The sequence below is a fragment of the Aquarana catesbeiana genome, linkage group LG08 (assembly GCF_042186555.1).
Source record: "Aquarana catesbeiana isolate 2022-GZ linkage group LG08, ASM4218655v1, whole genome shotgun sequence".
NCBI classification, from domain to species: domain Eukaryota; kingdom Metazoa; phylum Chordata; class Amphibia; order Anura; family Ranidae; genus Aquarana; species Aquarana catesbeiana.
The window spans coordinates 284,615,560-284,641,789 of NC_133331.1; the positions used below are offsets into that span (position 1 = coordinate 284,615,560).

At 45.2% G+C, this 26,230-nt stretch overlaps 1 protein-coding gene across 1 annotated transcript; it reads right to left on the bottom strand.

The window, feature by feature from the left end:
- Positions 1-5,698: 5,698 nt before the first annotated feature.
- LOC141104654 (uncharacterized) lies at positions 5,699-25,685 on the bottom strand. Its single transcript, XM_073594319.1, has 8 exons — positions 25,594-25,685; positions 24,369-24,489; positions 23,943-24,134; positions 23,653-23,856; positions 23,354-23,539; positions 23,120-23,267; positions 20,170-22,038; positions 5,699-7,727 (listed from the first exon to the last, which is right to left on the bottom strand). Exons 2-8 carry the CDS (start codon positions 24,465-24,467, stop codon positions 6,025-6,027), a joined length of 4,401 nt encoding a protein of 1,466 aa, XP_073450420.1. The 5' UTR covers positions 24,468-24,489; positions 25,594-25,685; the 3' UTR covers positions 5,699-6,024.
- Positions 25,686-26,230: the final 545 nt, after the last annotated feature.

A 26,230-nucleotide genomic window follows, 5' to 3' on the forward strand; every position in this document is an offset into this window, starting at 1 on the left:
AAAGGTACAGGGACACACTGAACACTGCGGTTGTTGCTCTTAAAATTTCTTCATTTTATTGAATAGCCACAGTGAAACCCACATTAAGTCAGTTGACGTGTTTCAGCCTATAAAGCCTTAGTCATAACCACACAATGAACACCCAGCACATAGCACAAGTGTCAGTGTGTTGCCTGACCAATAGAACGACTGTGTTACAACCTATATATGAAATTGATATTGTTTGGTATAACTGAATAATCATACACCGGACACTAGTTCTACAAAACTCCTGACTTTTTGTAAGTGTACAAAGTGTGTAAGAATTGATGCTATGAAGAAGTCACTGTACCACGTGAAGAAAGTCCCGGGACCACATGGGTATAGGGCGGAAGTGATGTCAGCTTGCGGGTGGACCACCTCTACATCTCCTCCAGCCCTGTGAGCACCTCCAGTGGCTCTGATTTGCTATCATCAGCAGAACGGGACACCTACTGTGCCTTGAAAAAGTATTCACACCCCTTGAAATTTTCCACATTTTGTCATGTTACAACCAAAAACGTAAATGTATTTTATTGGGATTTTATGTGATAGACCAGTGATGGCGAACCTTGGCACCCCAGATGTCTTGGAACTACATTTCCCATGATGCTCATGCACTCTGCAGTGTAGTTAAGCATCATGGAATATGTAGTTCCAAAACATCTGGGGTGCCAAGGTTCACCATCACTGTGATAGACCAACACAAAGTGGCACATAATTGGGAAGTGGAAGGAAAATGATAAATGGTTTTCAACATTTTTTACAAATAAATATGTGAAAAGTGTGGGGTACATTTGTATTCAGCCCCCCTGAGTCAATACTTTGTAGAACCACCTTTCTCTGCAATTACAGCTGCAAGTCTTTTTGGGGATGTCTCTACCAGCTTTGCACATCTAGAGAGTGACATTTTTGCCCATTCTTCTTTGTAAAATAGCTCAAGCTCTGTCAGATTGGATGGAGAGCGTCTGTGAACAGCAGTTTTCAAGTCTTGCCACAGATTCTCAATTGGATTTAGGTCTGGACTTTGACTGGGCCATTCTAACACATGAATATGCTGTAATCTAAACCATTCCATTGTAGCTCTGGCTGTATGTTTAGGGTCGTTGTCCTGCTGGATGGTGAACCTCCACCCCAGTCGCAAGTCGCAGACTTTAATGTCGCGTACACACACGATCGGACTTTCCGCCAACAAAACCGTGGATTTTTTTCCTAAGGTTGTTGGCTCAAACTTGTCTTGCATACACACGGTCACACAAATGTTGGCCAACAATTACGAATGTGGGAACGCGGTGATGTACAAGATGTACGACGAGCCGAGAAAAATGAAGTTCAATAGCCAGTGCGGCTCTTTTGCTTGATTCCGAGCATGCAAGAACTTTAGTGCGACGGACTTGTGTACACATGATTGGAATTTCCGACAACAAAGTGAAGTTGGAGGAAAATTTGAGAACCTACTCTCAAACATTTGTGGGTGGAAATTCCGACAGCAAATGTTCAATGGAGCATACACATGGTTGGACTTTCCGACAACAAGCTCACATCGAAAAGTCAGAACGTGTGTACGCAGCATAACAGGTTTTCTTCTAATATTACCCTGTATTTGGCTCCATCCATCTTCCCATCAACTCTGACCAGCTTCCCTGTCCCTGCTGAAGAAAAGCATCCCCACAACATGATGCTGCCACCACCATGTTTCACGGTGGGGATGATGTGTTCAGGGTGATGTGCAGTTAGTTTTCCCCCACACATAGTGTTTTGCTTTCAGGCCAAAAAGTTCAATTTTGGTCTCATCTGACAAGAGCACCTTCTTCCACATGTTTGTTGTGTCCTCCACATGGCTTCTCAAAAAAATGCAAACAGGACTTCTTATGGCTTTCTTTCCACAATGTCTTTCTTCTTGTCACTCTTCCATAAAGGTCAGATTTGTGGAGAGCATGACTAATAGTTGTCCTGTGGACAGATTCTCCCACCTGAGCTGTGGATCTCTGCAGCTCCTCCAGAGTTACCATGGACCTCTTGGCTGCTTCTCTGATTAATGCTCTCCTTGCCCGGCCTGTCAGTTTAGGTGGACGGCCATGTCTTGGTAGGTTTGCAGTTGTGTTATACTCTTTCCATTTTTGGATGATGGAATGAACAGTGCTCCGTGAGATGTGCAAAGCTTGGGAGATTTTTTTATAACCTAACCCTGCTTTATACTTCTCCACGACTTTATCCCTGACCTGTCTGGTGTGTTCCTTGGCCTTCATGATGCTGTTTGTTCACTAAGGTTCTCCATCAAACCTCTGAGGGCTTCACAGAACAGCTGTATTTATACTGAGACTTATACTTGGTTCCACTAGATTTTAGTTAGGGGTATCACAGTAAAGGGGGCTGAATACAAATGCACGCCACACTTTCCACATATTTATTTGTAAAAAAATTAGAAAACCATTTATCATTTTCCTTCCACTTCACAATTATGTGCCACTTTGTGTTGGTCTATCACATAAAAATACATTTATGTTTTAGGTTGTAACATGACAAAATGTGGAACATTTCAAGGGGTATGAATACTTTTTCAAGGCACTGTATGTAGATCATTTTGCAAGTGGCCAGATATGTACCGTGAGTTCTAAAAAATGTTAAACTGCCCACTAGATGGCGCTTGTCCCTTTCTATACACACACACACACGGTGGTGGAAGTCGCATGCGATTCGTACAGGAATCGCACCGCATTCCTGTTCAAATTGCATGCAATTCTTTGCAGGCGATTTGCGCCCATTCATTTTGTATTGACGCAAATCGCAACGCAAAGTATCGGTATCATTTGCGCGAGTACCGATACTTGCGCAAATGCTTGGTATCGGCACAGATACCGGTATCGGTGCATTCCTAGTCCGAAATATTGTTATTTTATTCATTTGCTGTTTTCCATTTTCAGCATCTTTTATGGCATTGTAATGATATTGGAATATCTATGAGGTCTATAAGGTCCTGAGGAAGCAAGGAGTTTCCCTCAAAACATGTCGACCTCTTCACAGCGACCCCCTTGACACCCAATGGGGGTTTTCAGGAATTGGTTGTTGATACATTTATGACCTCAAATATGTATTTTAATAAAATACCAGTGGATGACTTTCTCTGAAGACAACACATTCCAATCACCAATCATCTAATTGTGGTCACTTATAAAGAAGGGAGTCGAAACAGGTTATCGTACATTGAGCATTTTTTTCTTTTAGAGAATAATTAATTGACACAGAATAAAATCAAGACCTAACTTATATCAAGTCTTAAATACTTAAAGTCCAAAATCCATCCAACTCCATTAATAATTATATATCGAGTGGACCATTGAGGGGTCAGCACCTTCAGGAAAGCAGAGCCATGAGAAGGACAAACCAAGAGCAACCAACCTAAAGGGTCTTCTGGGGAAGGTAAGTTGATTGGGTGTTATGGGTACCTGCTGGTTTACAATGATTCTTTGAGGACCAATTTTTAATAATATAAAAATATCATAAATTTATCGCAATGATAAAATGTACCAAATGACACCATCTTATTTCCCGTGTGGTGGGTCACTTCTGATGAGGCAGCTTGAAGAAAAACCACTGTCCATCACTAGCACCCAGTCGTTAGAGATAGGATCCAGTCGTTGAAGAAGGCGCTACTACCCAAAATTCAGGTGCCATGGTCTTCAGAAATGGGAGGTTAATCTGAGCTCTATTCCACATGATTAAGTGCCAGGGGCGGAGTGAAACACTTTGAGGGCATGGCTTGGCTGAAGCTCGGGCTGAGAATGTCATTTCACATACCCAAAGGGTCTTGCAGTGATGTACAGTGCATAGGACCCTTTTTTGTCTTTTGTATCATTGGAGATTCAACCTCGTGCGTGTAGGCCTGGCTCACAGTCTCCGGTCTAATTCATCCCAAAGGTGTTCTATCAGGTTAAGGTCAGGACTGTGCAGGCCAGTCAAGTTCCTCCACCCCAAACTCGCTCATCCATGTCTTTATGGACCTTGCTTTGTGCACTGGTCCAAACCATTTTGTGGAGGGGGGATTATGATATGGAGTTGTTTTTCAGGGGTTGGACTTGGCCCCTTAGTTCCAGTGAAGGGAACTCTTAAGGACGTCAACATACCAAGACATTTTGAACAATTTCATGCTCCCAACTTTGTGGGAACAGTTTGGGGATGTCCCCTTCCTGTTCCAACGTGACTATCGGGTTGAGGTCAAAACTCTGTGCAGGCCAGTCAAGTTCCTCCACCCCAAACTCGCTCATCCATGTCTTTATGGACCTTGCTTTGTGCACTGGTGCACAGTCATGTTGGAACTGGAAGGGGTCATCCCCAAACTGTTCCCACAACATTGGGAGCATGAAATTGTCGAAAATGTCTTGTTATGCTGACGCCTTAAGAGTTCCCTTCACTGGAAGTAAGGGGCCAAACCCAACCCCTGAAAAACAACCCCACACCATAATCCCCCCTCCACCAAATGATTTAGACCAGTGCACAAAGCAAGGTCCATAAAGACATGGATGAGCGAGTTTGAGGTGGAGGAACTTGACTGGCCTGCACAGAGTCCTGACCTCAACCTGATAGAACACCTTTGGGATGAATTAGAGAGGAGACTGCGAGCCAGGCCTACACACACATGAACTTTAATGACATCCCAGTCTTAGTCCGTAGGGTTCAATATTGAGTTGGCCCACCCTTTGCCGCTATAACAGCTTCAACTCTTCTGGAAAGGCTGTCCACAAGGTTTAGAAGTGTGTCTATGGGAATGTTTGACCATTCTTCCAGAACCGCATTTGTGAATTCAGGTACTGATGTTGGACGAGAAAGCCTGGTTCCGCTCTAATTCATCACAAAAAATGTTCTATCGTGTTGAGGTCAGGACTCTGTGCAGGCCAGTTAAGTTCCTCCACCCCAAACTGGCTCATCCATGTCTTTATGGACCTTGCTTTGTGCACTGGTCCAAATGATTTGGTGGGGGGGGGGGGGGGGGGATTATGGTGTGGGGTTGTTTTTCAGGGGTTGGGTTTGGCCCCTTAGTTCCAGTGAAGGGAACTCTTAAGGCGTCAGCATACCAAGACATTTTGGACAATTTCATGCTCCCAACTTTATGGGAACAGTTTGGGGATGGGCCCTTCCTGTTCCAACATGACTATCGGGTTGAGGTCAGGACCAGTCAAGTTCCTTCACCCCAAACTCGCTCATCCATGTCTTTATGGACCTTGATTTGTGCACTGTGATGTTGGAACAGGAAGGGGCCATCCCCAAACTGTTCCCACAAAGTTGGGAGCATGAAATTGTCTAAAATGTCTTGGTATGCTGATGCCTTAAGAGTTCCCTTCACTGGAACTAAGGGGCCAAGCCCAACCCCTGAAAAACAACCCCACACCATAATCCCCCCTCCACCAAATGATTTGGACCAGTGCACAAAGCAAGGTCCATAAAGACATGGATGAGCGAGTTTGGGGTGGAGGAACTTGAGTCCTGACCTCAACCCGATAGAACACCTTTGGGATGAATTAGAGAGGAGACTGAGAGCCAAACCTTCTTGTCCAACTTCAGTGCCTGATCTCACAGATGCACTTCTGGAAGAATGGTCAAACATTCCCATAGACACACTCCTAAACCTTGTGGACAGCCTTCCCAGAAGAGTTGAAGCTGTTATAGATGCAAAGGGTGGGCCAACTCAATATTGAACCCTACAGACTAAGACTGGGATGCCATTAAAGTTCATGTGCGTGTAAAGGCAGGCGTCCCAATACTTTTGGCAATATAGTGTATATTGTATTATGGAGAAAGTAAAAGAAGAACGGGGATAGCCCAGAGTGCGCGGAAAGAGAACCAGGACCTGCAGCAGATCTCACCACGGAAGTGTCTACCAAATAATGGCTCAGCCGCCACCTTTAATCCATGTCCCTCTTCCAGGCACGTGACCCATTTAATGACCGATACCATAGAGTTGTGAGATGTACGGAGCCAATAGAATTGTGAAATGTCTCGGTACGTTGGTCAGCAGGTATGTGTCCTCTGGTGTCTAAGTAGGTTTCCTTTACTTGTAAAACATTTCCCGCACAACGAACACGAAAAAGGACGCTCTCCTGAGTGAATTCTCTGGTGTTTAACAAGCGCTCCTTTCTGAGAGAAACATTTCCCGCACTCCGAGCACGAATGTGGACGTTCTTCCGTATGGATCTTCTGGTGCCTAAGAAGGTCTCCGTTCTGCGTGAAAGACTTCCCGCACTCTGAACAGGTAAAAGGACACTCGCCCGTGTGAATTCTCTGGTGTCTAACGAGCTCTTTTTTCCGCCGGAAGCATCTCCCGCACTCTGTGCACGAAAACGGGCGCTCGCCTGTGTGACTCCTCTGGTGTATAAGAAGTTCTGCTTTCCGAGTGTAACCTTTCCCGCACTCCGCGCACGAGAAGGGGCGCTCGCCCGTGTGACTTCTCTGGTGTCTAAGAAGCGCAAACCTCTCCGTGAACGTTTTCCCGCACACAGGACACGGAAAAAGATTGTCGCCCGTGTGAATCCTATGGTGTGAAAGAAGTTTTTCTTTGCGAGTGAAACACTTTCCGCACTCTGAACATGAATAAGGACGCTCGCCCTTGTGGCTTCTCTGGTGTGTAAGGAGGTTTCCTCTTTGGTTGAAACTTTTCCCGCACTCTGAACAGGAGAAAGGATGTTCACCCGTGTGACTTCTTTGGTGTCTAATGAGGCCTTCTTTGTTGGTGAAGTATTTTCCGCACTCGGGACATGAGAAAGGACGCTCACCGCTGTGACTTCCCCGGTGTCTAAGGAGGCTTCCTCTCTGAGTGAAACATTTCCCGCACTCTGGACATGAATAAGGTCGCTCACCTGTGTGAATTCTCTGGTGTACAAGAAGGTCTGATTTCTGAGAATAACATTTCCCACACTCTGAACATAAGAAAGGATGCTCACCCGCGTGAATTCTCTGATGTGCGAGAAGTGAACTTACATCAGGGAAAGATTTCCCGCACTCTGAACATAGAAAAGGACGTTTTGTGTGAATTTGCTGGTGTCTAATAAACTCTCCATTCTGAGTGAAACATTTCCCGCACTCTAAACACGAATAAGGACGCTCACCCGTGTGAACTCGCTGGTGTATAAGAAGTTGTCCTTTCCGAATGAAACATTTCCCGCACTCTGAACATGAATAAGGACGGTCTCCTGTGTGGCTTTTCTGGTGTCTAAGAAGATTTATTTTCTGAGTGAAAGATTTCCCGCACTGTCCACATGAATAGGGACGTTCACCTGTGTGACTTCTTTGGTGTCTTTGAAGACCTCCTTTTTGAGTGAACGATTTCCCGCACTCTGAACATGAAAAAGGACGCTCACCCGTGTGAATTCTGTGATGGCTAAGGAGTTCTCCTTTCTTACTGAAGTATTTCCCGCACTCTGGACATGAGTAAGGACGTTGACCCGTGTGAATTCTTAGGTGTCTAAGAAGACTTCCCTTATCGCTGAAACATTTCCCGCACTCTGTGCACGAAAAAGGACGCTCACCCGTGTGAATTCTCTGGTGTATACGAAGGTTTCTTTTTCGAGTAAAACATTTGCCGCACTCCGTACATGAATAAGGGTTCCCACCCTTGTGAGTTCTCTGGTGTGTAAAGAGTTCACCTTTCTCAGTAAAACATTTCCCGCACTCTGAACACGTGAAAGGACTTTCTTCACCTGTGTGCGTTTTCTGGTGTATAACAAGTGCTCCTTTGTCGGCGAAAGATTTCCCGCACTCAGAACATGCAAAAGACACACTGGAGTGAGATCTAAGATGTAGAAGAAGTTCTGATTTCGCCTTAAAACATATCCCGCACACTAAACATGACAATGAACTCTGGTCTGTGTGAACTTCCTTTTGGCTGACAGAAGATTCATTGGAATTAGATGGATTGGAAGATGTATCCGCACTGCAAAAGCTAAGATGAACGTCTGATTTAACAGGAAGTGATTGATCGGGAGGTTCTTCAGGATTTGAGGGATCAGTTGATGTCTCCAGATGGAATGGTCCATGGTGATTGGTTGGAGAAATGGGTTTTAATCCTGGAAAACATCGTGTGATGCCGTTATCTTCTGCCTTATGAGATGAAGATAGAAGAAGCTCTTCTTCTGAGTTATTCCCGACATATCGTCCATCTATTGGAAAGCAATGTTTTCATCAATGCCAGTCTTTTCCACTTCTTGAAGTCAACATTTATTTATGAAAGAAAAATCAGATATAGTATACAATACGTTCAAATTAAGTGTCGGACAGGGTAACAGTGGTTGTGTATTAATAAATTGGGCATAGTGAGGAATGGAGATGGACCTTTCATATGGTGTACAGTATCTCCTCCTCATTTGTTAGGAACATGACGTTATATTGAGGAATGGAGATGGATCTTTCATATGGTGTACAGTATCTCCTCCTCATTTGTTGGGAACATGGCGTTATATTGAGGAATGGAGATGGACCTTTCATATGGTGTACAGTATCTCCTCCTCATTTGTTGGGAACATGACATTATATTGAGGAATGGAGATGGATCTTTCATATGGTGTACAGTATCTGTTCCTTATTTGTTGGGAACATGACATTATATTGAGGAATGGAGATGGACCTTTCATATGGTGTACAGTATCTCCACTTCATTTGTTGGGAACATGACGTTATATTGAGGAATGGAGATGGACCTTTTATATGATGTACAGTATCTCCTCCTCATTTGTTGGGAACATGACGTTATATTGAGGAATGGAGATGGACCTTTCATATGGTGTACAGTATCTCCTCCTCATTTGTTGGGAACATGACGTTATATTGAGGAATGGAGATGGACCTTTCATATGGTGTACCGTATCTCCTCCTCATTTGTTGGGAACATGACATTATATTGAGGAATGGAGATGGACCTTTCATATGGTGTACAGTAGCTTCTCCTCAGTTGTTACGTTATATTGAGGAATGGACATGGACCTTTTATATTGTCCATTATCTCCTTTGCTCAGGCAATGCAGACGCACCATGGACTCCTCCTCCAGGCTCTCCATTAACCACTCCCTCCTGCAGTGGAACTAATCTACTCACAGCTCAGCTTTGAGGTATCCTGTTGCCAGGCAATGCCGCCTGTCTTTTCCTCCCCCCAGCCTTGATTCGATTCCTTCATCCTTCCAAAGGCACCTGACTTAAACTTGACTGACCCTGAACCCAGTACTCCTTATAAGTTTTCACATGTGCCTGACTAGCTACCATTTGCCTGCATCTCATCTAATAAGTACCGACCCCTTGCCTGTTTTCTATCCATGTTTCTGCCTTCTGACTGGACTGATCCTTTGCCTGTATTCTGACCACGGGTCTGCCTGCCACCTGGACCAGCCCTTTGCCTGTTTTCCAGCCATGTTTCTGCCTGCTGCCTGAACTGACCATTTACCTGTATACTAGTCACATATCTGCCTGCTGCCTGAACTGACCCTTTGCCTGTATAATGACCACAGATCTGCCTGCCTCCTGGACCAGCACTTTTCCTGTTTTCTAGCCACCTTTTTGTCTGTTGCCTGGACTGACTGTTTTCCTGTTTCTTGGCCAAGTATCTGCCTGCCGCCTGGACCAACCTTGTGCCTGTTGGCTGACTACATCTCTGCCTGTACTCACCTATCTGCATATTCCACTGATCATGTTCCTACCAAGGGACCAGTCCCAGCCATCCTCTGTGGATATTTGTACCCTTGATGCTACAGGTACTCTGTTCACCTAGTCTCCTATGCTTCCTGGGCAGTGAACATAGCATTGTGTATACAGTCTGGGGCAACCAAGTACCAATAGACCTGCTTGCCTTAAGAGAGGTGGGGCTGCTACAAGTGGAGCTACACTAGACCAGTTATATTGCCCAACCCAGTGTTTCTCAACTCCTGTCCTCAGAACCCACTAACAGGCCAGGTGTGCAAGATAACTGAAATACATCACAGGTGATATCATTTGCTGCTCAGGGATTGCAGTATTCTAGTCTGCATCTCCCCAAGGTAATACTTAAATTCTGGCCTGTTAGTGGGTCCTGAGGACAGGAGAAGCACTGGCCTAACACCATGAGTATTAAACTAATAAAGAAAAGATGACTCCTCATCTAATCTGAGGAAGGAAATGCAGCTAATCTTCTCAACCTTTTGGTCAGAACACATACTGTATATTCACAGAAGCAAACTAGAAATGTTAACAGTGTACCCAGTTGGACTCTCCGGTACTGCTCTCTCCTTTACAATAAAGTTTTCTCTTACCCGGTGATATAAGGAATGGCCGATTCTCATTGTGGAGATCCTTGTGTCCTTCTAAATAGTCCACGTCCTTCAAAATTCCAACCTCTTCATTCTCCTCTTTGACCTCTTTTTTAATTATTACTTCACAATAATTTAGGTGTTTATTCTGAGTATATAATGAAAAACAGTATTAATTGTAAAAAATCTAGAAAATATACAAATTATAATAAAGGTATATGAATTTTAAATATGGTTTCTACCTGACTATTTTTTGCATAGTTGTGATCTTTTCGTGTGAAATCCCGGGAATACAGAGGACGGGGACATCTCTCTGGTGGGTTCCCATTACTGGATCCATCTGTAGGAAACACACACACTGACTGAATACATTGTTTCTATGTGTTTATCAGATGATGGGGGATCTAGGTGGATCCTCCGTACTGCTCTCTCCTTTACAATAAAGTCTCCTCTTACCCGGTGATGTGAGGGACGGCTGATTCTCCATCATGACGTCCTTGTAGAGGTCCTTGTGTCCTTCTAAATACTCCCACTCCTCCATGGAGAAATAGACAGTGACATCCTGACACCTTATAGGAACCTGACACACACAATGATACAGTCACCATCCAGACACATCCCTTGTCTGTTACTGAATAATGTCCCAGAATTCCCGGCACCGCTCACCTCTCCTGTCAGCAGATCAATGATCTTCTTGGTGACTTCTAGAATCTTTTTCTTGGTGTTTCGTTTAAGGGTTTGGAAGGTTAGTGAAGGATCGTTGATGGAGCTTTGTCTTTCTTTCAGTTTTGCTAACAAGTGGTGATTTGTATTCTCAAAAGATGTCTTCTTGACGATCACACTCTCCTGTATTATAAAAGCAATACATATAATATTATTAGCATAATGTGTTTTATTAATAGTAATAAGAGTGAGGTCATCTGACCCTCCCAGAATCCTCCTCACCTCTTCGGTCAGCAGGTGGATGATCTCCAGGGTGAGGTTCAATATCATCTCCTTCAAGCTAAATGTATTGTTTTCTTTTTTTACATAGCTGAATGACTGTTGATTCTCCATCATGACATCCTTGTAGAGATCCTTGTGTCCTTCTAAATACTCCCACTCCTCCATGGAGAAATAGACAGTGACATCCTGACACCTTATAGGAACCTGACACACACAATGATACAGTCACCATCCAGACACATCCCTTGTCTGTTACTGGATAATGTCCCAGAATTCCCGGCACCGCTCACCTCTCCTGTCAGGAGCTCCATCATCTTCTTGGTGACTTCTAGTATCTTCTTATTGCTGTTTCTCTCATAAGACAGGACAGTGCTGTGTCTATGGCTCCCTATCTGATGACCGCCAGATGTCACATTCTCACCAGATGTCTTCTTCACTACTGTGTAACCCTATCAAGAGACGTCATGAGAAATTTGAATGATTATTAAGTTCAGGCTGTGATATCCCCAGAACCTCCTCCATATCAGGTCACATCATGTAACTATCACCTTCACCTAATACAGTCAGATCTATGTTTCATAAATAGATAGTTGATTGTGTAAAGATCCCAGAGTCCTTCTCACCTCTCCAGTCAGCTCTGTGTTTTATTAATAGAGATAAGAGTGATGTCATGTGACCTCCCAGAATCCTCCTCACCTCTCCGGTCAGGTCTGTGTTTTACTAATAGAGATAAGAGTGATGTCATGTGACCTCCCAGAATCCTCCTCACCTCTCCGGTCAGGTCTGTGTTTTACTAATAGAGATAAGAGTGATGTCATGTGACCTCCCAGAATCCTCCTCACCTCTCCGGTCAGGTCTGTGTTTTATTAATAGAGATAAGAGTGATGTCATGTGACCTCCCAGAATCCTCCTCACCTCTCCGGTCAGGTCTGTGTTTTATTAATAGAGATAAGAGTGATGTCATGTGACCTCCCAGAATCCTCCTCACCTCTCCGGTTAGCAGGGAAATGATCTCCAGGGTGAGGTCTAGTATTCTCTTCTCCGTACTCATTATGGTCATCATATGATCTTCAGAGGGCTCTTCTCTCTGGAGACAATAACCCGATAATGATCTGTACTGGATGAGTAAAGACAGTCTTCTTACATCTCAAATGGGTTAATATTCCATATTGCAGGCCGTATTCATCGGTCTCATTGAAGGTAAATCCAAACTCTAGGCAAACTTCTTATTTTAGTTTTGGATAGCGAGGAGAAGGGTTATAACTTCTATGGAGGTTGTTTTTCTGCCTGTCCCCTTGTTAGGGAGATTTCCCCTAACTGTTCATTTGACCTGTATAAGACAAAACAAGAAGTGAGTGGAATCCCCTGTGGGGACATAGACAGTTCTATAAACCAGAGGCTCTGGATGGACAGTTGGATAAATGGTTCTATATTTAGGATGTATCTGGTCTATAAACCAGAGGCTCTGGATGGACAGTTGGATAAATGGTTCTATATTTAGGATGTATCTGGTCTATAAACCAGAGGCTCTGGATGGACAGTTGGATAAATGGTTCTATATTTAGGATGTATCCGGTCTATAAACCAGAGGCTCTGGATGGACAGTTGGATAAATGGCTTTATATTTAGAAAATATCTCACATTACAGTATAACTGTCTCTATGTGAGCATCTGCTGGAGATAACTGACATCACAGTGACTATGGAGGAAGAGGACGGACATGACGGGGGGGTTACTGGGTGTTAGAGTTGCCACCTCATCCTTTTAAACCCGAACACATATGAATTACACAGGTTCTGAGGCTAATTAAATGCAGATAAGGCACCAAGTGAGTTTAATTACCACCTTAATCAGCCACAGAACCTGTGTAATTAATATGTGTTCGGGTTTAAAGGGATGAGGTGGCAACCCTACTGGGTGTAAATATAAAATAAGATCTCATTACCTCCTCTGCTGCCAGTCCCAGCAATGTCTTTGTTCTACTTCCTCCCATTTGACCTCTGACTTGGAACGTGTTTTTATACCTGACATCACTTCCTGTCTCTGCGTTCCACTTACAATAAGTGAGCTCACTGCCTTGTGGAGAGTGTAAGAACTGCAGCCAACGTTGTGTTTCTTCCATTTGCCCGCTGATCTGTTTTGTTTTGTCTTTTACTATACATATATATATATATATATATATATATATATATATATATATATATATATATATATATATATATATATATATATATATATATATATATATATATATATATATATATATAGTGATATATATAGTGATATAAAGATAAATATAGAAGATTGGTACCTCCTTCCTCCTGCTGGTGACCCCTCTAGAGATATAACGATCTATATAGAGGAATCAGGACCTTCTTCCTCCTGCTGGTGACCCCTCTAGAGATATAAAGATCTATATAGAGGAATCAGGACCTTCTTCCTCCTGCTGGTGACCCCTCTAGTGATGCATCTGTAGCGGTAACCCTGTAGGAGCTGCTGAATGTAGTAGTCTGTCTGTCACCCTGCCCCAGCCAGGCACACACCTTTCCCTCTCTCAGAGACATGAAAACAGTCCTTGCACTTGTTTTTATGTTTTATTGAGGGGAATTTAACTTGGATGGGGAAAGGGAACTTATGAGATGCCCAAGGAATTAACAGTCAATGTTGGGACTTCTATATACACCCCCCGATATATACAATCTCCTCTCTTCGCCTTCTGCTCTTCCTTACTTGCAGAGTATCACACCTCACTCCTCCAGCACGTCACTTGCTGCATTTCCTGGACTAGCTAGCATGGTAGGCCTGACACTGGCTCAGCCAGACCAAATGCCGTTTACAGGCAGGGACCGCCTGTAAACGGTGTAGCAAAATAGAAAGTCCCAGTGCTAGCTGTCCCTGTGGCTACTGCTCCCAGAACCAACTCTTCAGGCACTGCCAGCCCTCCTGACCGCAGCTGCCCCTTTCCACTGCCTGTGACACCACCATTCTCCAGGCTGGCTCTGCACCCATCCCAGACTGCTCCATCTCAGTCCTCTCAGGCATGCCTCCCAGTCCTTCCGACGGTGTGAGCACTCACCAGCCCTCCTGGCTGCCTCTGTGGATCGCCTGGAGACTTGCCCAGCAGTGTTCTCCCGCTGTTCTCTCTTGCTCCTCCTGTGCCTCCTGGTCAGGACACCTCTGTGGGTTGTAAGAGGGTCCTGTCTGCACCGGAGCCCAGGCCCAAGGTCACCCCCCTCCCCAGACTGGGGAGCTCCCTCAAAGGCCCCTACAGCCTAACACTCCATCTCCATCCGAATCAACCCCTCCCCATCTGGGCTGACCCTGGGTATTTAAGGAGGCCTACCCCCTGCCAATCTAGATTGGGGATTGGTCAGGGCTCCTCAGAACACCCCAGGTAGCTCCACCTCCCCTCTCCACCTCTCTTTCCAGAAAAAAACAGGAGATTCTGGAAAGGAGTGGGAGGTCCTGGGAACACCACCTGTGAGTCACCCAGCATTACTCTAGGTCACTCCCAACAGAGATCACAAAAACTCAGGTTCAGCACCAACATCAAGCTCTCCAACCCTTAATGATTCGGTCCTAGATCTGTGTTGTCCTCAGATACTACTATTTTTATGCTTATCTCGCCTCTATAATTCCCTATTAGGCCCCCATCCCACCTCCAGGTCCCACAGCAACTATGTGCTCTTTTAGGCTGGGTTCACACTATTGCGCATAGCAGGAGATTTTGACCGGCTTTCTATGGAGCCGGTTGACACATCTCCGGAGCGGCTCTGGTGCAAATTGCACAGGAGTCTTGTGAGACTTTTGGTCCGTTTCAGGTCTGAATTTAGTCCAAAATTCCGGCTGAAATTGAACCTAAATCGGTAAATGGAGACGCACCAGACCCCCTGCTGTGAGCCGCTCCGTGCTCTAGTGTGAACCCAGCCTTATGGTTATAGTTACACCACAGGGTCCATGTACTGTAGATGTGGAATATCATCTGACACATGTGTGGAGCTGAACCTTCTGGATTCTCCATCTTATTGATAAAACACAAATGGATGACTCTCTAAGAACAGAGATCATTCCAATCACCCATCATCTAAAACAGCCATTTTCAGCCACGGTTCCTCCAGAGTTTGTTAGGGGTTCCTTGAGCTGTGGGTGATTGATCTTCCGCTTGATGATTATGATTCCATTCAGTGGTGTCTGCATAGTTTCTAGGGCCAACAGAACAGACAGAGGCAACTGCATGACACCAATGATCTATTTATCTGTCTGTAAAGGTTGCATCCTGACCACCAATGTAAGGAGGATATTGTTCTCATTGACCACCAATGTAAGGGGCATTCTTCCCATTGGCCACTAATATAGGGAGCATTCTTCCCACTGATCCCCAATGTAAGGAACAATCTTCCCACTGACAACCAATGTAAGGAACATTTCCCCCACTGATCACCAATGTAAGGAACAATCTTCCCACTGACAGCCAATGTATGGAACATTTTCCCCACTGACCACCAAGGTAAGGGACATTCTTCTCACTGATCACCAATGTAAGGAACATTCTTCTCACTGATCACCAATGTAAGGGACATTCTTCTCACTGATCACCAATGTAAGGAACATTCTTCCCACTGATCACCAATGTAAGGAACATTCTTCCCACTGATCACCAATGTAAGGAGCATTCTTCCCACTGATCCCCAATGTAAGGAGCATTCTTCTCACTGATCACCAATGTAAGGAACATTCTTCCCACTGATCACCAATGTAAGGAGCATTCTTCCCACTGATCCCCAATGTAAGGAATATTCTTCCCCCTGCTTCCCAATGTAAGGTACACTCGTCCCACTGGCCACCAATGTAAGGGACATTCTTCCCACTGACCACCAATATAGGGGGAATCCTTCCCACTGGATGCAAGGAGCACTGTCACCACTGACCCACCAATAATATGAATTGTTTTTTCCTGAGACCTGAAAGGGTTCCTCTGGGGCAAAAAGATTGAGAAAGGCTGATTTATGGTAATTTGTAAAAGTAAGGAGTCGAAACAAAATATTATACTATAGTTGAACATTTTTTTATTGTACTTTAAAAAAAAATCATAATATCTGATTGACCAAAAAATGGCTTGACTGAAATAAATTCTTACATAATCAAGTTCAAACCAAAAGGGTTCTCTGGGAAAGGTATATTTCTGATTGGGCGTTATGGGTTCTTGCAGATTTACAATGATCCTTTGAGTATTCAGTAGCCTAGTGGTCATAATGCAGTATTTCTTAAAGTACCTTAATAAAAAAAAAGAAAAAATGCAAGACTACAGCCACTAGATGGAGCTGACGATCATAGGAGATATTTAGGACCTGTTGAGCTACACAACAGCTTCTCTCTGCACAGCCCATAGGTATGCGCAAGGGGCGTGCCTGGGCACACCCTAATCACCCTGTGCACTAGCGCCATCCAGTGTATCATTCAGTGTATCGAAGTGTTCCCCGAGTGAAGGGGGACCCACTGTGCCCTGTCATGCACTACATACCTCGAGTAATCCACACATCATCTCTCTTGTCAGCCGGGAAGGTGTACTGTGCAGTGCGGAACCAATCGGCGGCAGTGCCCAGTACAGTGTGTACAAATAGGACAGAGGAGGCTCAATCTGCTCCGCTTCCCATCCGATCCCTGCTGAGTCTGCTCCACCCCACACGCCACCCCCTGACTGGCACACACTGCTGTGAAAGGGCTTGTAATGAAGGTGGCAGAGCCTCTGGGAGACCAGCCTGGAACCATGATTGTGAGTAGTAGGCATATTGAACACCCCCTCTCGTTCTCACCCCCTCACATCCCCCTTTCTCTCTCACCCTCCCTCTCTCCCTCACATCCACCTCTCTCTCTCACCCCCCTCCTCTCTCATCTCCATCTCTCTCTCACCCCCTTCTCTCACTCTCCCTCTCTCACATCCCTCCCTCTCACCTCCTTCTCTCTCTCACCTCCCTCTCTCTCACCCCCTCCTCTCTCATCTCCATCTCTCTCACATCCCCTCCATCTCTCCCTCACACCCCCTTCTCTCTCACCCTCCCTATCTCTCCCTTACACCCCTCTCTCATTCTCACACCTTTCTCTCTCACCCCCTCACTCCTCCCCCTCTCTCTCTCACCCCCCTCACTCCTCCCCCTCTCTCTCTCACCTCCATCTCTCTCTCACCCCCCTCTCTCGCTCTCACACCTTTCTCTATCACCCCCTTCTCTCGCTCTCACACCTTTCTCTCTCACCCCCTTCTCCCTCTCACCCCGTCTCTCGCTCTCACACCTTTCTCTCTCACCTCCTTCTGTCTCCCCTCCCTCTCTCACATCCCTCCCTCTCACCCACCTCCCTTTCTCTCATCTCCCCTCTATCTCACCTCTATCTCTCTCTCACCCCCCTCTCGCTCTCACCCTTCTCTCAACCCCCCTCTCTCTCTCACCTCCCTCCTCTCCATCTCTCTCTCACCTCCCTCACCCCCCTCTCTCGCTCTCACACCTTTCTCTCTCACCCCCTCCTCTCGCTCCCACACCTTTCTCTCTCACCCCCCTCCTCTCGCTCCCACACCTTTCTCTCTCACCCCCTCTCTCCTCCCTCACCTCCTTCTCTCTCTCACCCCCCTCTCACCCCCTCCTCTTGCTCTCACACCTCTCCTCCTTCTCTCTCACATCCCCTCCATCTCTCCCTCACACCCCCTTCTCTCTCACCCTCCCTATCTCTCCCTTACACCCCTCTCTCATTCTCACACCTTTCTCTCTCACCCCCTCACTCCTCCCCCTCTCTCTCTCACCCCCCTCACTCCTCCCCCTCTCTCTCTCACCTCCATCTCTCTCTCACCCCCCTCTCTCGCTCTCACACCTTTCTCTATCACCCCCTTCTCTCGCTCTCACACCTTTCTCTCTCACCCCCTTCTCCCTCTCACCCCGTCTCTCGCTCTCACACCTTTCTCTCTCACCTCCTTCTGTCTCCCCTCCCTCTCTCACATCCCTCCCTCTCACCCACCTCCCTTTCTCTCATCTCCCCTCTATCTCACCTCTATCTCTCTCTCACCCCCTCTCGCTCTCACCCTTCTCTCAACCCCCCTCTCTCTCTCACCTCCCTCCTCTCCATCTCTCTCTCACCTCCCTCACCCCCCTCTCTCGCTCTCACACCTTTCTCTCTCACCCCCTCCTCTCGCTCCCACACCTTTCTCTCTCACCCCCTCCTCTCGCTCCCACACCTTTCTCTCTCACCCCCTCTCTCCTCCCTCACCTCCTTCTCTCTCTCACCCCCCTCTCACCCCCTCCTCTTGCTCTCACACCTCTCCTCCTTCTCTCTCACATCCCTCCCTCTCACCCACCTCCCTCTCTCTCACCTCCATCTCTCTCTCACCCCCTCTCGCTCTCACACCTTTCTCTCTCACCCCCCTCTCTCTCTCACCTCCCTCCTCTCCATCTCTCTCTCACCTCCCTCACCCCCCTCTCTCGCTCTCACACCTTTCTCTCTCACCCCCTCCTCTCGCTCCCACACCTTTCTCTCTCACCCCCTCCTCTCGCTCCCACACCTTTCTCTCTCACCCCCTCTCTCCTCCTTCTCTCTCTCACCCCCTCTCTCCTCCTTCTCTCTCTCACCCCCTCTCTCCTCCCTCACCTCCTTCTCTCTCTCACCCCCTCCTCTTGCTCTCACACCTCTCCTCCTTCTCTCTCACATCCCTCCCTCTCACCCACCTCCCTCTCACCTCCATCTCTCTCTCTCACCCCCTCTCGCTCTCACACCTTTCTCTCTCAACCCCCCTCTCTCTCTCACCTCCCTCCTCTACATCTCTCTCTCACCTCCCTCACCCCTTCTCTCGCTCTCACACTTTTCTCTCTCACCCCCTCCTCTCGCTCCCACACCTCTCTCTCACCCCCTCTCTCCTCCTTCTCTCTCTCACCCCCTCTCTCCTTCCTCACCTCCTTCTCTCTCTCACCCCCTCTCTCCTCCCTCACCTATCTCTCTAACCTCCTCTCTCTCACCCCCTCCTCTCTCATCTCTCTCACCTCCCTCTCTCGCTCTCACCCCCTCTCTCTGATCCCCCTCTCTCGCTCCCACACCTTTCTCTCTCATCCCCCTCTCTCTCACCCCCTCCTCTCGCTCCCACACCTTTCTCTCTCACCCCCTGCTCTCGCTCCCACACCTTTCTCTCTCACCCCTCTCTCTCTCATCTCTCTCTCACCCCCCTTCCTCTCTCATCTCTATCTCTCTCTAACCCCCCTCTCTCGCTCTCACACCTTTCTCTCTCACCCCCTCCTCTCGCTCCCACACCTCTCCTCCTTCTCTCTCTCATCCCCTCTCTATCTCCCCACCCCCTCTCTCTCACCCCCACTCGCTCTCTCACTCCCCTCCTCTCTCATCTCCATCTCTCTCTCACACCTTTCTTTCTCACCCCCTCTCGCTCTCACACCTTTCTCTCTCACCCCCTCTCGCTCTCACACCTTTCTCTCTCACCCACTCTCTCTCACCCCTCCCCCCTCTCTTTCACCTCCCTCTCTCTCACCTCCCTCTCCCACCCTCTCTCTTACGTCCCTCTCTGTCTCACCCCCCTCCTCTCTCTACCTCTAATCATCTCTGCCATAAGATGGTAAATGTATTAAAAGATTAAAAATTGTTTACATTTCCTTGAAAGTGTATATCTCTCTATATACAGTATACATATATACACACATACCCACACACATGTTTGAGTTTTGGGGTGCACACCCTAATGCGATAGACAGCGCACACCTATGGCACAGACATCTGATGCACAACAAGTGAAGAGAACCAGGAAATGTAGCGGCAGATCTCTCCATCGGAGTTTCTGGGAAGCCAACAGATCAAAGTACCAACCAGGTCTTTCAAAACACTAAAACTGTCACTTTGGCAGGAAACTCTTTTTTGTAATCATACATTTCTCATCAGATTCAGCAGTTGTGTCTTTTCTGATGTCTAACTAGATATCCTTGATGTTTAAAACATTTCCCGCACTCTGAACATGAATGCGGATGCTCACCTGTGTGAAATCTCTGATGTAAAAGGAGATCTGCTTTCCGCATGAAACATTTCCCGCACTCGGGACATGAAAAAGGGCGCTCGCCTGTGTGAATTCTCTGGTGTAAAAGAAGGTTTCCTTTTTGAGCGAAACATTTCCCGCACTCTGAACATGAATAAGGACGCTCACCTGTGTGAGTTCTCTGGTGTGTAAGAAGGCTCCCTTTTTTGATAAAACATTTCCCGCACTCTGAACACGAATATGGACGCTCACCATTGTGACTTCTCTGGTGATAAAGGAGGCTTCCTTTGCGAGTGAAACGTTTCCCGCACTCTGAACATGAATAAAGACGCTCGCCTGTGTGACTTCCCTGCTGTCCAATCATTGCTCCTTTTACAGCAAAACATATATCCAATGCTGAACTTTCACCTGTGTGACTTTTCGAGTGCTTAAGAAGGCTCGCTTTAACGGTGAAACATTTCCCGCACTCTGAACATGAATATGGACGCTCACCCGTGTGAGTTCTCTGGTGTGTTAGAAGGTGTGCTTTTTGAATGAAACATTTTCCGCACTCTGAACATGAATAAGGATGTTCACCAGTGTGAATTTTCTGGTGTCTAGTAAGCTCTCCTTTCTGAGTGAAACATTTCCCGCACTCTGAACATGAATAGGGGCGCTCCCCAGTGTGAATTCTTTGGTGTATAAGAAGCGCTCTTTTCTGAAAGAAATATTTCCCGCACTCTGTACATGAATAAAGACACTCGCCTGAATAGGGACGCTCACCCGTGTGAATTATTTGGTGCGCACGAAGGTGTTCTTTTTGACTGAAACATTTCCCGCACTCTGAACATGAATAGGGGCGCTCACCTGTGTGAACTCTCTGATGTCTAAGAAGTGCTCCTTTCAGAATAAAACATTTCCCGCACTCTGAACATGAAAAAGAATGCTCGCCCGTGTGAATTTTCTGATGCGTAAGAGAGTATCTTTTCTGGGTGAAACATTTCCCGCACTCTAAACATGAATAAGGGCGCTCACCTGTGTGAACTCTCTGGTGTCTATGAAGGTCTCCTCTATGAATGAAACATTTCCCGCACTCTGAACATGAATAAGGACGTTCCCCTGTGTGAATTCTCTGGTGTATATGAAGGTTCCCTTTATGAACAAAAGATTTCCCACACTCTGAACATGAATAACGATGCTCACCCCTGTGAATTTTCTGGTGTGTAAGAAGTTTCTTTTTCAGAGAGAAACATTTCCCACACTCAGAACATGAATAAGGAGCTCGACTTGTGTGACTTCTCTGATGTCTAAAAAGGACTTGTTTCGAAATGAAGGGTTGCCCGCACACTGTGCATAAATAAGGCTGCTCGCCAATGTGACTCCTAAGGTGTTTGTGAAAGTTTTCTTTCTCTGTGAAACATTTCCCGCACTCTGAACATGAAAAGGTCAGACTGGTGTGAGATCTGAGATGTCTATCAAGTTCAGAATTAGTCTTAAAAGATTTCCCACACCCCAAACATGACATTGAACTCTTAACTGTGTGTACATCTTCATGTCTTAGAGAAGTTTCCTTAGTTGGACCATTCAATGAATTTGCATTGTGAGATCTTATAAGGATGTCTGATGTAAGAGTATGTGATCGATTCGAAGATTCCTCAGCATTATGGGCTTTCTTTGGGTTCTTCAGACAATATGATCTGTGGTGAATATTTTGAGAGAGAAGATTTACTCCGAGAGGATACTGAGCCACGTCATTATTTTCTTCATCATAATCTGGAGGTAAAATAAGATCTCCCACCGAAGTTCTACCACCATGACGTTCTTCTGTTAGAAAGCAAAAAAAAAATAGAGAAAGAAGAATTATTTTTCACATTCTGCTCTCACCTTGTTGGGAACATGATGTTATATTGAGGAATGGAGATGGACCTTTCATATGATGTACAGTACCTCTAGCTCATTTGATGGGAACATGACGTTATATTGAGGAATGGAGATGGACCTTTCATATGGTGTACAGTATCTCCTCCTCATTTGTTGGGAACATGACTTTATATTGAGGAATGGAGATGGACCTTTCATATGGTGTACAGTATCTCCTCCTCATTTGTTGGGAACATGACGTTATATTGAGGAATGGAGATGGACCTTTCATATGGTGTACAGTATCTCCTCCTCATTTGTTGGGAACATGACGTTATATTGAGGAATGGAGATGGACCTTTCATATGGTGTACAGTATCTCCTCCTCATTTGTTGGGAACATGACTTTATATTGAGGAATGGAGATGGACCTTTCATATGGTTTACCGTATCCCCACCTGATTTGTTGGAAGCATGACGTTATATTGAGGAATGGAGATGGACCTTTCATATGATGTACAATATCTCCTCCTCATTTGTTGGGAACATGACGTTATATTGAGGAATGGAGATGGACCTTTCATATGATGTACAGTATCTCCTCCTCATTTGTTGGGAACATGACGTTATATTGAGGAATGGAGATGGACCTTTCATATGGTGTACAGTATCTCCTCCTCATTTGTTGGGAACATGATGTTATATTGAGGAATGGAGATGGACCTTTCATATGGTGTACAGTATCTCCTCCTCATTTGTTGGGTACTGTGGTTAATACAAATTGGTTGAACTTGATGGTACTTTGATGATAATTTTATGTTAGCACTTCTCAAGCATATATTACTACAGGATATGTACTTTTCTATGTTGGACAAGGTCAGCATAGACAATGCAGACTTATATAATTGACACAGATCCTAAAACCATTGTTTTTTGATGGTAAGGAACCAAACATTTAATAACCAAATCACTGTATGTAGTTTGCATTACTAGAGTTTAATTGCTGCAAGTCACCCAAAATGCCCAAAGAAAAGTCCCTCTGTACCTTTATAATAAAGTCTTCTCTTATTATGTGATGTGAGGGACGGCTGATTCTCCACCATGACGTCCTTGTAGAGATCCTTGTGTCCTTCTAAATACTCCCACTCCTCCATGGAGAAATAGACAGTGACATCCTGACACCTTAAAAGAACCTGACACACACAATGATACAGTCACCATCCAGATACATCCCTTGTCTGTTACTGGATAATGTCCCAGAATTCCCGGCACCGCTCACCTCTCCTGTCAGCAGCTCAATGATCTTCTTGGTGACTTCTAGAATCTTCTTCTTGCTTTTTCTCTCAAGAGTCAGGAAGGCAGGTGGAGACGTAGTGATAGGGTGAAGTATTTTTCTCCTTGTATACAAATGATTTTTCCTTTTTTTAATATTCTCAAGAGATGTCTTCATGACTACAGCACAGTCCTGTGATATAAAGCAATAAATATAATATTAGAATCCACCTATCTGCTCTGGTCAGGTCTGTGTTGTATTATTAGAGATAAGTGTGATGTCATGTGACCTCCCAGAAATCTCACCTCCTCAGTTAGCAGGTGGATGATCTCCAGGGTGAGATTCAATATCCTCTCATTCAAGAAAAAAATATTTTTTCCTAATTTTTCATCATTCAAGGTCCTCTGATTCTCCATCATGACGTCCTTGTAGAGATCCTTGTGTCCTTCTAAATACTCCCACTCCTCCATGGAGAAATAGACAGTGACATCCTGACACCTTATAGGAACCTGACACACACAATGATACAGTCACCATCCAGACACATCCCTTGTCTGTTACTGGATAATGTCCCAGAATTCCCGGCACCGCTCACCTCTCCTGTCAGCAGATCAGTGATCTTCTGGGTGACCTCTAGAATCTTCTTCTTCTTGTCACATAAATGAGTCAGGGGCACAGAAGAAGGGACAGTGATGTGTCTCGGGGTTCCTCTCCATCCTTCTGACACACGATGATGTCTATTGGAGGTCACATACTCACCAGATGTCTTCTTCACTATTGTGTAACCCTATAGAAAGACATCAAGAGAAATGTGAATGCTTACTGAACTGAGGCTGTGACATTCCAAGAATATCCTCCATATCAGGTCACATCATCTTCTCCTGATAAATGTAAACCCTCTTTTAATGAATATTAAGATGATTGTGTAATTTTCCCAGAATTCACCTCAGCTCGTTGGTCAGATACATTTTTTAATAATAGAGATAATGATGTCATGTGACCACCCCAGAATCCTCCTCACCTCTCCAATCAGCAGGTAGATGATCTCCAGGGTGAAGTCCAATATCTTCTTTGTCATGTGATTTTGGTCTTTGTCAATCATCCTCATTGATGTTGTCATGTGATCTGTACAGGACACGGCTCTATGTAGATAGATAATAAACTGAAAATGATCTGCACTGTACTGGGATGAACAATGTCTACAAAGAGTTCCTCCAGAGTCCATATTGCTTGTTATACCAGATTAGAGGTCTTGTTTATCAATGTAACTCAAGATAAAAACAGAGATTTTATTTAAAGCCTAAATTCAGCAAGAACATATTATGTTAGGTTGGATGGGGATGGGGATGGGGATGAGGGAGGGGGGATTAGAACCTTTGTTGAAGTGACAGATGTTGAGCAGAACAGGAATGGAGAGGAAATCACCCTGAGAGCCACGTTCAACAGAATAACTCCGAACATATCACAAAACAGAGATGAAGGAATGCGAGCAAGATAAATAATCTCTGAAGCTTACCATGGATGGATTGAAGTTCAGGTTGGTTCAGCAGGCACTGGTTGAAATTCGATCAAAGTTTACCCTTCCCTTCTCAAAAGAAGTCAATCGTTCGATCGACTTCTGTTAAAGGGACAAACTGGAAAACTAATGTTGATTGGCAGCTGAGACCACCAATCAATGTATTCCCAATAGTGGTGAGTCCCACTGTTAGAATACAATGTACCAGCTTTATTTAAATCCCATCTGGGCTACACTTGCGGCTCTGGATAGACAGATAAATGGCTCTATATTTAGGATGTATCTGGTCTATAAACCAGAGGCTCTGGATGGACAGTTGGCTAAATGGCTCTATATTTAGGATGTATCCGGTCTATAAACCAGAGGCTCTGGATGGACAGTTGGCTAAATGGCTCTATATTTAGGATGTATCTGGTCTATAAACCAGAGGCTCTGGATGGACAGTTGGCTAAATGGCTCTATATTTAGGATGTATCTGATCTATAAACCAGAGGCTCTGGGTGGACAGTTGGATAAATGGATCTATATTTAGGATGTATCCGGTCTATAAACCAGAGGCTCTGGATAGACAGTTGGATAAATGGATCTATATTTAGGATGTATCTGTACAGATATGACAATTCTATATGTAGTTACATCCGCAGAGGTAAAAGACATAACAGTGAATATGAGGGACAAGGATGGACATGACGGAGGGATTACTGGGTGTAAATATAAAATATCTTATTACCTCCTCTGCTGCCAGTTCCAACAACGTCTTCTCTCAAAATCGATCCATTACTTCCTGTCAGTACCTACATCACTTCCTGTTTGTACCTTACATCACTTCCTGTCTGTTCCTACACCGTAAGAGAGATGACCACCTTGTGGAGAATATGAATTCTGCAGCCTACGTTCTCCTTTAGTGTTGTCAGATTTCCAGAATTCAAATGAATTGAATGTCATTTGGATCGTGGCTGCTGACCCATAATGCCCTGCACAAATTAGAACCTGGTCAGGAGCCTCACAGCAATCAATAATGTGTAAGAGCTGGATAGCCTCACTTTAGTAGTGTAAGGTTGCCAACTTTGTTATGGTTAAATACAGAGGGTGGGATAACAATATGAGGCAGGTGGGTGCTTAAAAGGCAAAATTAAATATACACAGTTCCTTTAAATAACATGTTTGGGGATGCCTTGACCCCCACATTATTATCTGTTAGATTAAAAGTGAAAACAAAAATATATATAGAGTTTGGGTGTAGTGTTTTAGGGTTGGAGCTTGGGGTTATTTTTTTAGGTTAGGAGTTTGGAGTTTAGTGTTTTAGGGTTTGTGTTTAGTATTGAGGTTGGAGTTTGGGGTTTAGTATTTAGGATTGGAGATTAAGG

Excerpts from the sequence above, each read along its gene's own strand:
- LOC141104654 (XM_073594319.1), bottom strand. The coding sequence starts at position 24,467 with ATGACAACATCAATGAGGATGATTGACAAAGACCAAAATCACATGACA. Across the intron at positions 24,135-24,368 it reads TCTACCTGCTGATTGGAGAG|GGTTACACAATAGTGAAGAA; the intron begins GTGAGGAGGATT and ends GTCTTTCTATAG. Across the intron at positions 23,857-23,942 it reads CTGATCTGCTGACAGGAGAG|GTTCCTATAAGGTGTCAGGA; the intron begins GTGAGCGGTGCC and ends TGTGTGTGTCAG.